The sequence below is a fragment of the Piliocolobus tephrosceles genome, chromosome 2, assembly GCF_002776525.5.
Source record: "Piliocolobus tephrosceles isolate RC106 chromosome 2, ASM277652v3, whole genome shotgun sequence".
Classification (NCBI taxonomy): domain Eukaryota; kingdom Metazoa; phylum Chordata; class Mammalia; order Primates; family Cercopithecidae; genus Piliocolobus; species Piliocolobus tephrosceles.
Window position 1 is genome coordinate 162,851,746 of NC_045435.1, and position 12,098 is coordinate 162,863,843.

Sequence of the window (12,098 nt, forward strand, 5' to 3'; positions counted from 1 at the left end):
CAAAAGCCTTATTGTTCTTGCAATTTTAAGGATAAAACATTCCTTAGAGATTAAATAACTTGTCACAAGTAGTTATACAGTCAGTATCAGAACTAGAATATGAGCTTAGATCCAACTAAATCCAAACCTATGCTCTTGTCACTACACCCACCCATCCCCACACACATACACAAACATCCCGAGATCTTATGCAAATTGTACAACTCTGCATTTAGTTATAATTCTACAATTTCCCATTTCAAATACAACTTTTGCTAAAACACCCAAAATAAATAACAACCACAGCAGATGTAACAGTAAAAATACAATACAGAAGAAGAGCTGAAGCTCGCCCGCTGCTGTTGGACAGCCAGAGTTTCCATCTCAGCTTTGACCACTTCTTCAGGTGTGACCTTTGAGGAGCTGCTAATCTCTCTGAGCCTCAGTTTCCCCATAGGTAAAATAGGGGAAATACACTTGAAATAAAGTATGAAATTACTTAGTAGCATCACATGCATAAATCAGCGTTCCATTAATTTACTTGATGTTGTTACTATAATTATCATTATTATTTCCAGTTTTATTCCTTATTACACTGCTACAGGAACACCATGTTCTCTGTTTCAATTGATCTTTATAATAAATGTTAATGTATTTTCTGGATACAGAAACTGAGAGGTGCCTGGCTTTCCCTATTGATATGGCAAGTCTATGTAGGAGTCAGTGCCAAGGACAGGTTTTTCTTTGGGACCTTCATGCAGGAAGGCGGAGGTTTGGGACGCAGTTCAGTAGCCTGTGCAGTGCCCTGTGAGGTACTCCCATCATAATCCAGGAGTCAGCATCCCAATGAGACAGCAGTTTAAGAATATGCAGACAAATACAAAGCAGTGTGAGCTGGGGTCAGTGGCCATGCACATATAGTCCTTTCTGAGCTATATCGAGTCCCTGGGGAGGCAAGTCAGACAGATATAAATGTTTCTGTTTACAAAGGAGGAAACTGGAATATGGAAGGTTGAGTGATTGGCCCAGGATAACACAGATGATTACCAAGAAAGAGAGGATTGGACCTAGATCCTCTGACCCTGAGTCCCAGGCCCCTGCTATTGCACCAGTGGTCCTCATTCGAATAAAGTAGTGCACTTGTAAAAACGTGTAGATGCTAGAGCCCCACCCAGCTCAATAAGAATCTTGGAGGAGCCTAACGGGCAGCCATGGCTGAACTTGCCTCAACCATCATCACAGCAGTCCCCTGAGAAGGCATTCAGCAACCCCAAATTAGTAGCACCTGGTGTTCAGCTCGGGCCCTTGTGTGAAACAACACTCAAGATTGGCACAGAGAAAGTGCGAAGATTTTTCTCTAACTTTTCTGACAGCAAGAAAAAAAATCTATAAATATCCCATCCTACATTTTTTTTTAAATCTGGAATAAATGAAAGTTTTTTTATGGCTTTTTTACATCTATATTTTTTTCAAGTTATAAAGCAATGTATGTCTATAGTGGAAACATGAAAAACACAGAAAAGCGTAAAAAAGAACACACAAATTACCTAAAATTCTAACCATTGGGGAGATATTTTCTGATAACATTTAGTACATTTTATTACAATGTTATTTTTGCTTCTGTGTATATGTAGAATGTCCTTACATTTTTATAATATCTGATATTATTGTGTCATCAGTTACCTTTATATAACATTATCTTCACATCATTTCTCCATGTGATAAAATATCTTTTAAAATATGGATTATTTGGGAGTTTAAAACTCTGCCATGTAGATTTATCATACTTCATGTCACTGGCCCCCTTTCATTAGATATTTACATTGTCTTCTTTTAAATGCAAACACAGCAATATTGTAAAGAGTATCCTGGTATATACCTTTTGGACATTTCTTATTATTTCAACCAGAAGTTGAATTACTGATTCAAATAATAGAAATGTTAGGAAAGGAAGCTTTTGCTGTGAATTGTCAAATTGCTCTTCGTGAAGATTGCACTAAGTTCTGTCTGGTGTACTAAGTAAAACTTACTAATGCTGTCCATTATAAATTATTTTCTAAATAGCTGGATAACAGAATTGACTAGTCAGCAAAGGCTAACTGCAAAAAAGAGAGAGGACCACTAACAACACTACCACCACCAAGACAAACATCTCAGTAGCTAGCATTCCTTCCCCACGGTTTTACCTCCTGTCATTGTCTAGTAGCTTCAGGTGGGTCTGGAGGGTAGCGGAGCTCTGCTTTGCCCGGAACACTCAGAAGCCAAGGATTCTTGCATCATCTGCTGCTGCCATTTTCAACCGTAGAACAGAAAGTAAGGCTAGAGCTGAACACAGAAGGATTTTACTGACCAGAACAGAAAGTATCATGTTTGACTTCTAATACACATTCCATTTGCCAGAACTTAGTCACATTGCCCCACCTACCCATGGGGGAGGCTGTGAAATGAGTTTAGATGTGAACCTAGAAGCAAAAAAAAAAAAAAAATAGGTTAGGTGAACACATAGCCGTATGTCTACCTTGAGGTCACTGTGTGGGGCCCTGTGTCCCTCTAAGCCCATCTCTGTTGGGGTTTACCTCTCCATTCCTCCCGTGAACAGTGCACTTTCCAGTCACCTTCCATGATTCCTCCTCAGCCCCTGCCTTGTCACAGTAATCAATCCCCTCCTACACACACATCTGCTCCTCTTGCTGGAATCTTCTTCCCCTGGCATGCAGCCCTTTTCTGTCTCTGAGTTTGAACTGAGAACAATGAATGATCAGTGGCTATGTACAGTGCTAGCACTTCCCTACAGGGTTTTCTAAGAGAGAGGGGCCAACCTTGTTCAGTAATCACCAGGTGAGAGAGATGGAGGAGTCAGCCTGGTAGAGAGTGCTAGGATGGTCCCCCTGCCTGCTAGGAAAGGGATGGGGGTATTTTCACACTTACAGAGGTGCCTAGAAAACCACTCAGAAGGATTGAGGTTGTCGTCTATAGAAAGGAAGTGAGAACCTTACTTTTGCTGCCAGTTGGCTGAGCTGCAAACACTCTTAAGTCTGCTCCAGGCTGGTGTCAGAGCAGAGCCCAGGAGAGTCCTGGAAAAGCCTGACTTATGTCGAGTTTAGGGTACATGAAGGCTTGGCCCTGCTTCTTACCCAGGGTGTCTGAAGGCAAGCAAATGATGGGGCTGCCACAATTTTAGGGTAAGGAGAGAGGGTCCGGAGGGAGAGAGGTTTCCCTGGTACAATTTGGCAGAACACAGGTGTTTTTGCTCTTGTGGGCCAAATGGACATCCAGAAATGTGCAAAGCTAGCAACCAGAGGGCTGCATGCCAGGAAGAGGGGTCCCAGCAGCAGGAGTTGATGTGTATTCTGGAGGGGATTCCTGCGAGAAGGGAGAAGCTGAGGAGGAATTATGGAAGATCCACTGGAAAGAAAATCTTTCACACGAGGAATGGACAGGTGAGGGCTAATAAAGTGGAATTGCAGCAAGCACAAATGTCCCAGCAACCCAGAAAAGGAGTGTGTCACTTACCATATCAATTCCTATGTAAAGATTTATAGCAGAGCCATCCTTATAGAGGGTGGGGAGGTGAAGATGGCAATGTAGAGACCTCTGCAGAGCCTTTGGAAAATGGAAAACTCTACTGGCTTTTTAAAGAGACTTTATACTTCTTTTCCTCTCATCCATATTCCCCTACCTCTGACCATGGTTAGAGCTAGGAGGAGGTTGGGGGATGAGGATGTGGAACAAGAAGAATGAAAGATCTTGCCCCATCCTTTCCCTGTTGTGGGCCGCCACGCCATGGGTAAAGACCGAGTGGAGAAGAGGAACATCTGTTTTAACTGGATGAGAGACTGATGTTTGATTTGGATTAAACCCTTCAAGACTATTCTAATTCATGAAAGTGAGCAGAAAGCTTTAGGATCTACCTGAGACGTGGACAGAGAGAAGGGAAGAAAGATTCAACAAAGAATTCCTAAGGACAGGAAAAGGAATAAAATGGATTCCTGAGCAAATCACATCACCAACACAGTGAATGAACCAGGTACCCTGGCATATGAGTTGACTCTACGAATTCAGAGAAAGGGAGCAGAAGGAGGAAGAAACCTCCCAGGCTAGAAGCTGCTGTAGTAGAGTGAGGTTTGCCCATCCATTCTTCTTGTTCCACCCCCTTAGCCCCAGCTTCTCCTAACTCCGAATAAAACTAAAGGCAAAAATTCTTCCTTTCTATGTTTCCTAAGAGTTATCAACAGAAACCACAGAAAAGTCAGTTATACAGTGATGCGGGGGACCAGAAATCTTTAGTAAAATCCCCATAAGCAGTCCAGGGTGTTTTGCCCATCCAAAGGCTAAAAATGGTCCCCCAGATAACAGCCGAGGCCAGCCCTGCCACAGTCAGACTCTGACCATTCTCCTTCCTGTCATCCTCTGGTTGTGTTCTCAAGAATGGCGATGCTTTCCTGGGAGCACTACTTTGTTATGTTGTCCTGGTCATGAGGCAGTATGATAGTTCCAATAAGTAACAGTTACGGAGTATTTGTTCTGGGCAGATGCATTCCACACATTTCCTCATTGTGTCGATTGAGAGGCTTTCAGCTATAAGGGATGGAAAGTCCAGACCAAACTGATATCAGATAGCCAAAAAATCAAACTAATACAGAGAATGTGGGTATTTTGTAACTGAAAACATCCAGAGCTATGAAGGCTCATGAAGTCATCATCAAGGTAAAGTGCATCTAAGGCCGGGCTCCTTTTCTCCGCAATTTCTCAGATCTGTGCCTGTAAGTGTATCCATTTTACATGAGCAAATATGGCTGCACAGCTCCAGGCCTCCCGGTGGTATAATACAACTTCCAGTGGGAAGGAAAGTATCTTTTCTGTTTGCTTTCTGCTAAAAGAGCAGTTCTCTCCTAGAACTGCTGAGAAAAGTGCTCGTATCACTGGCTTGGACTGAGCCACTTGCCAACTCCTAACAGAAGCTTTGAAGCCAGGAGAATGGCCTGTGCTGGGAACATGGTCATGGATCCTGAAGCAGTCATGTGCTGGGGGATTCCCATGAACCTGTTTGGTCAAGAGCAATCAGGGCCCATCCTAGAAATGTAATTGGTGTTGATTCCTTACACCCAAACTTTATAGGCAAGGTTTATACAGGATGTACAGGAATGGATTGCAATATTCCATTCTTGGGATACATTATGATAATCTAGCATCAATGTCATGATATAGTTAAGGAAACTGAAGCTCTGAGAGGTGAGATGATTCTCTCAACATCACCCAAGATACAACTCCACCCAAAGTCTACCGAATCGAGGGCCCATGCTCTTTCCACTACACATGGGCACCTGCCCACCCAACCAACATTATGGAGCACGCTCTTCCTGGTAGATTTCTGGTGTGTTGCTTTAAGTTCTCTAAGAATTGGTCAAAGAACATTTCCTCTTCTGCCAGGATCCATGACACGAGATTTTCTAAGCATGAAAGGAAATTTCTACATTAGGAGAGGAAAACTTCTCGTTAATTGCCTGCATATGGGAAGGGGGTGTTGGAGTCACAAAACTATCTCTAATGCTGGAAAATCAACCTATCCCCTCCTCCCAGCAGCTAAAAGTGAGGCAGCTCTACTTCATATAGATTAGGTAGAGAGAGAAGATGTACTCTGTGGTCACTGCTGTCGCTGCTATCTGATGAAATAAAATAAAAACTCAGAACTCTAGAAGAAACCAGTATGTTAAAGGAGCACAGAGTGACTGATGTGATTGGCACATAGCTCCCTAAACCCTCCAGAAGCATCTGTAACCAACAAACAAGAAGTTTGTTAACCTAAGTAATTTGTACCCTGGGTCTGATGCAGTATCTGAGTACAAGTTAGGTGGGTATTTAAAGTCCAGATAGCTTCTCAGCAAGAGGTTGGCTGTGGGTTTTCCTGAGTCTTCCTCTTCCACTTTGGAAGAGCTCTATCATGTGCATTATAACTATCATCAGAGCCAGTTATAAATGAGAAGACTAGGAAGACTGGAGTGCCCATGCCTTTGTCCGCTGTGCTGTGCTAAGTGAGTGAGCAGGAAGACTCCTCTGGTGGAGGCTGACACAGGGATTCTCTCACTCCTCAAACCTTCTTTCTGCTTTTCAGAAATGAACCGGCATCACTATGCCCTGTATGTGCACAACTGCCGCCTCGTCTTTCTCTTGCGGAAGGACTTCGACCAGGCTGACACCTTTCGCCCCGCGGAGTTCCACTGGAAGCTGGATCAGGTATGGTGCTCACCTCACACCTGCTGCTACTCATGCCTCTGCAGGGGTGGCCGGTCCAATCCAATGGTGATGGCAGTGGGGAGGCACTGCAAGGTCCTGACCACTTGCTGAATTTTGGAAAAATCAGCTTAGGGAGACACACAGCATCTTAAAGTCAGGAAGGAAACTGCCTCCTTACAGCCAGGTGAAGGTGGGGAGGGATAGGCTTCCCAGCCGGGATGCTGCGGGTCACTGGGCCTGTCATGTGCGATTTGTCCATTTGCTCCACATCGAGCTTGTGGAAGCCAGTTCTCCTGATCCCCAGGCCCAGTTATGATCTCTGTTAGCACATCTTTAAATCACAAATGCTCCATGTCTTCCCTTGGTGCTGTACTACCTCCTTTGGGTGACACAGGTTGAGGACAGGGGTTTGAGGACTTTGAAGTAAGCAGTGACACAGAGCACCTTGGGCAGTGCATGCTCTTTTCTGAAGTGGAAAACTCTGTGACTCACTCCAGGGCCTCATGACTTTTGATCACAAGAGCCACTGCATCATACTTTCAATGACAAAGCAAGTGTCTGGTGTGACTCCAAAGCTTTGGAGTATGTTTCTGAGGACTGACTGTGAAGCATTAACGGTGGAAGTAGTACTCACTTTTCTGGTTGGCTGTGCCATCAGGAAGCATCTATGTAGCAAGATTAGAGTTGGCCTTTGCTTAAATTTGAAAGCGACCAGGGGCTAATTTTTAAAAAGGGTTTTAAATTATCAAGAGAAAGAATGCCAGCAGTCAGAAAATAGGATTAAGGAATAGATGCTGCTTAATGAGGCAGAGGAAATGATGCCCTTTCTCTGATCCTTCCTCCCTGGGGCCCCAGGACCTCATTTGTTTTATTCTGCCCCTTCCATATGCTGGGCTAAGCACTTCTGGGACCCCCAGTCTTCTTTACTTCATCCAAAGCCCACTGTGTGTACTACACTACCTGCCTCACCTTGCTGAGGGCTGACTGATTCATAATCCTTTCCCTTCTCGTCCCTCCTTGTGACTGTGTCTCCACCCCCACCCTCTCTCTGTTCCATCCAAGTCTCCAGTCCTCCAGTGAGCTGATCTTAGAGTGTTACTGGGAAGTATTCCAGGAGGAACTCATTCACACTGAGATGGAAATGATTGCTGCCACCTTTCATCCTCATAGAAGTACACATGTATGTTCTCTCAAACAAAGATTCATTAACTCCGAGGAATCTCTCAATGGTGGAACTCCAGGCAATGTGACAAGATTAAGGATGCCAAGCTGATGGGAAAGTTGCTAGGGGAGCCCAGTGGCAACTGCCTAATCCACTCCCAGTAAATCCCATCCTGCTGTATGCTAATTCTAAAAATATGGCATCTTGATTAGTATATGTTCCTCTGAATTAGGAATTCTGAATCTGGCAGGAATTGTGAAATCTTGACATTGTTTATTTTATTTCTCAGCAACCTCTCAGCTATGTCCTAAAGTGCCATATGGCTTTTATGGGATGTTTTAAAATATATAATACAAATTGGCGTGAATTAAAATAAATTCCATATTGTGAGGGTTTTTAAAATAGGAACATTGCTATACTGGTTGAGATAATTATAGATATCCTGAGGCATTTTCTAAGATGGGATTGAGAAGCACTGATGCAGGCAAATGAAGTCATAGGCTTGGAAATTAAAAATAGGTGAGGAAGGAATTCTGGTTCTAAAGATAAAGACATAGTGAATCTAGCAGTTCTAACATCTGTTCCCAAAGTGGTAAATTTAAGGAGGAGCTGAGGTTCACCAAACACCTTCCAAACTACCCTGATCTCATTGACTACCATTTGTCAATGCCTGCTCTGTGCAAGGCAGGCTGCACGTGGGAAATTATTCTCATCTCTGCTACAGCCCTTCCTGGTGGCTAATGTGTGGCTATAGACTGAAGTCCAGTAGCTTGCACAAGGTCACACAGCAAACCATGGGTAGGACCTGCCCTTTCCATTATGCCCAGCTCCTGCTTTGGTGTGCCGCCTAATTTGAAGTTTTAAAAATTTGCATTTCTAAATTTACAAAAATTTTAGATATCAGAATTATCACTGAAATACAAAATGTTCATAGTCTTGATGAAATCCTCTAAAATGGTCACATCTTCATTTTGCTCAAGCTGTCCTATTCTTTGTCTACTCAGGCTGCCATAACAAAATACCACAGGCTGAGTGGCTTAAACAATAGGAAGTTATTTTCTCACAGTTAAAGATGTTAGGAAGTACAAGATCAAGGAGCCAATTTGGTTCCTGTTAAGAGATCTCTTCCTGGCTTGTAGAGGGCCTCCTCCTCACCATGGCCTCACATGTCAGAGAGGGAGCACTCTGGTGCGTTGTCTTCTTATGAGGAACCAGCCCTATTGAAATAGTGCTCTACCCTTTGACCTCATTTAACCTTAATTACCACCTAAAGGTCCTAGCTCCAAATATATTGGGGGTTAGGGTTTCAAAATATGAATTTGGGAGAGACGCAATTCAGTCCATAGCATTCCTCTACTAAAGAAATTAACATTTAAAAAGTTTAAAGACGGCCTGTTGATGATCAGGGCCCCAGCTCACCTGCACAGCTACCCTCCCTCTGAAGGGAACCACAGTGAGTAGGGTGCAGGAAACCTCAACAGTTCCCATGCTAGCAATCCAGTGGTATATACTGACCAACCCAGAGACCCCTCTTTCTCTTTACTCAGCTTCCTGTGTAGACAGAACCTTGCCAGAAGTTTCTTGGGTGTAAATCACTTGATGCCCAGAATGTACATACCTAGTAAGGTCACCTCCCCCAGGAAGCCATCCTGGGTCCCCCCCATGGGTGGTTTGCCTCTCTTCTCTGCTCCCCAGTCTCCAGGCAGAACTCCATCCCCATTCCTACTGTTCTGTAGTTACGCGTTTATCCTGCCTGTCTGCTCACTTTGCACTGAGCTCCTGGAGGGCAGAGTAGTGTCTTACTCATCTCCAGCTCTTGTGTGCATGTTATAGGCATGAGCACATGGTTGGTGCCTAGTAAATGTTTGCATAACAGTGAATGGATGTCAAGATTAAAAGAAGGGAGGGATGAGGTGAGGCAGCGGAAGAGGGAGGGAGAGAGGAAGGAAGAAAAATCCAGATATCTTTGAAAACCTCCCAGTGATTAATTGATCTTCTGACTCATTTTATTGAGTATTTTAAAATTCTTAAATGTTGCCATTTTTTAATTCCCTGGATTTCAAACATTGTTCATCTTTGATCTTGATATCTTATTTCAAGATCTTACTAGATTTACCACCAGTGGATTTGTAACTGTTACGGAACTTTCTAGCCTTGGCCAGAAAGGACTCAAGCCAGTCTAATGTATTGTCTATATTTTAACTTCTGGCCAACCTTGGAAATTTCAGCAGCATTTTATCTGTTCTAGTGCCTGATGGGGACTCGTTTATTTCTTTATTTAGCAGTTTACTCTGAGCACAAACTGTACTCTAGGCTCTGCGTGGGGTACCTACAGATTAGCTACAGATTAGTAGCTAAAATAAGAGTCTCTGTTCTCTAGAAGTTTCCACGATAATGGGTCAAACAAATACATCAACAGACAGTTTACAATCCCATGTGGTAGGCACTGTGGGCTGGGGCCAGATGAGGGGAGTCTGTGGGAGCCCCTGCAGGGCACTTGGGGCTGAGAGCCTGGGAAGTCCTCTGTGGGAGGGAACATCGGAAAGGAATGTGGAGTTCTCCATGGTGCAGGGCAGGGCAGCCTAATGGCAGAGCAGTGAGCAGGAGGGCTGGGGTCAGGGCGTGTGAGCTCTCAGTGTGGCAGGGCATAGGCACAGGCATGGGGCAGAGGGAGAAAGCTTTGACAGGTATTGGGACCCGTGGTGGAGGAGCAGGTAGATATTAAATCCCAAGTGGCTTTTTATGTCATATTATTGAGTTGATGCTTCATTCCCCAAAGGAATGGGCCATAATTGAAACATCTACTATTCAAGAGAAGACAGAATTTTAGAGATGGGCAAATATAAGGAATTATAGTATGACATTCATCAGATTTATCAAGTTTAAGCAAATATAACTCACGCCAGGCCATTGAATGCAGCCAGTGGCAGGGGCTATGTTGGAGGCCCCCAGGAACCCCAGTCCTGAACAGACATGTTTGAACAGCGGCTCTTCATGGCACTGAAACCAGGCATGGAGAATAGTTTTCACATAGCCCTTCAGGAGTGCTGCTGAGAGAGGCCGTTCCACAGAGGCACTGTGTGCTTTAGTCAGCCCAGCCTCTCTGCCCCACACCTCAGCAGGCTCTGGCCAAGGTGGATGGACAGCCTAGTAAATCTATTACCAGGTGGCTGCAGGAGATGCCTGTAACAATCCAGGGCATCTCACTAAAGCCATCATAATGATGAGGAGAATGTCATTTTAATGGGATTTTTACTTATGATCCACTAATGCAAATCCCTTGACCCTGCAGTGAGTCACATGCAAACCCAGACAAAAGCAGAGGAAAGTGCCCAGCTGCCAGCACATACAGGAAAGGTTAACTAATTTGCAGCCCCTCCTGGCTTTAATATCACTTGGATATGGTTGACTCAGTGTCACAATCTAATAATCTTCCTTTTGAACCTGGTGTGGTGATTGGAGGGAAATCTGCTGATGTTTTACAGTCTGTTCCACTTATGGGAAGACACAGCTTGAGTGACAGCCTCAGTTGACCAGCAAGAGCACAGGTACCCCCAGCTCACATAAGGAAAAAAGTGCATCTCTGAAAAATTGCAACAAGCACAAGATGCAAACGTCAGATTCATTCAGTTGGCCATTGCCCTGTCTGTGCCAGAAATTGTAATAGGCATCAGGGATCAAGAGAAGAACAACACAACTCCACCCTGGGGAAACTCAGGCCTGCTCAGTTTATACCCAGTTTACATATCCTTGGGAGCATCTTTTGCAAGAATCCCAACTCTAATAATTGTGAGTGGGAATAAGCATCAAGGTGAGTGACAATACCTGGCGGGGTGAATGCAAGATTCAGTGGAAAGTAAAATAAAGTAATAAAGGTTTAGCCACCACACAGTTATAAACTATACAAGAATCTAGGCCTTGTGCTGCACTTCCAGTTGCTCAGAAGTTAGAAATCAGATTTCTGTGTAAAATTGCTCAACTTTAATATGTTCTTATTTACAAAAACAGATCATCTGGCCAAAAAAATATTCTGCAGTCCACCTTTACTCTCTGATCTCTGGTTTGAGATTACTGATTTAAAAAGCTACTGTTTTGATACAAGAAAGCCACACAATAATACGTCTGAGAAGTCTGGATCCTCTTAAGAAGATGAACTTTGTGAATGCTTCCAATTCTCCCTGCCCCTACCCTACCTCCTATAGAGAATGCTAAACTCCCTATATGCAGGGAGCTTCTCGGGTCGCCAGCAGCCCCTCACCATACCCAGAGGGTCCCTTCAACCCAGATCCATGGTTTGGTGGTGGTATTCCTCCTTCTGATATAAATGAGCATAAGTCACAGCTCGAGTTCCCCAGAGCCAGGATTTGAGCACATTTGTCTTGGGCCAGAGCCTTTGCTTATCAAGTCCATTCTACTTGCATAGAAGTCTAAAGCTCCTGGAAAGATCTAAAAGTGAATACATCCCACACCAGTTAGAATGGCAATCATTAAAAAATCAGGAAACAACAGGTGTTGGAGAGGATGTGGAGAAATAGGAACACTTTTACACTGTTGGTGGGATTGTAAACTAGTTCAACCATTATGGAAAACAGTATGGCGATTCCTCAAGGATCTAGAACTAGATGTACCATATGACCCAGCCATCCCACTACTGGGTATATACCCAAAGGATTATAAATTATGCTACTACAAAGACACATGCACACGTATGTTTATTGCGGCA

General features: G+C 43.9%; 1 protein-coding gene across 1 annotated transcript in view; it reads left to right on the top strand.

The window, feature by feature from the left end:
- Positions 1-12,098, top strand: part of CLSTN2 (calsyntenin 2) — a 637,108-nt gene that overhangs the window by 533,907 nt on the left and 91,103 nt on the right. The window contains exon 8 of the mRNA XM_023192121.1: positions 6,092-6,213. Within this exon, the coding sequence (XP_023047889.1) occupies positions 6,092-6,213 (122 nt within the window). The remainder of the gene's footprint in view (positions 1-6,091; positions 6,214-12,098) is intronic.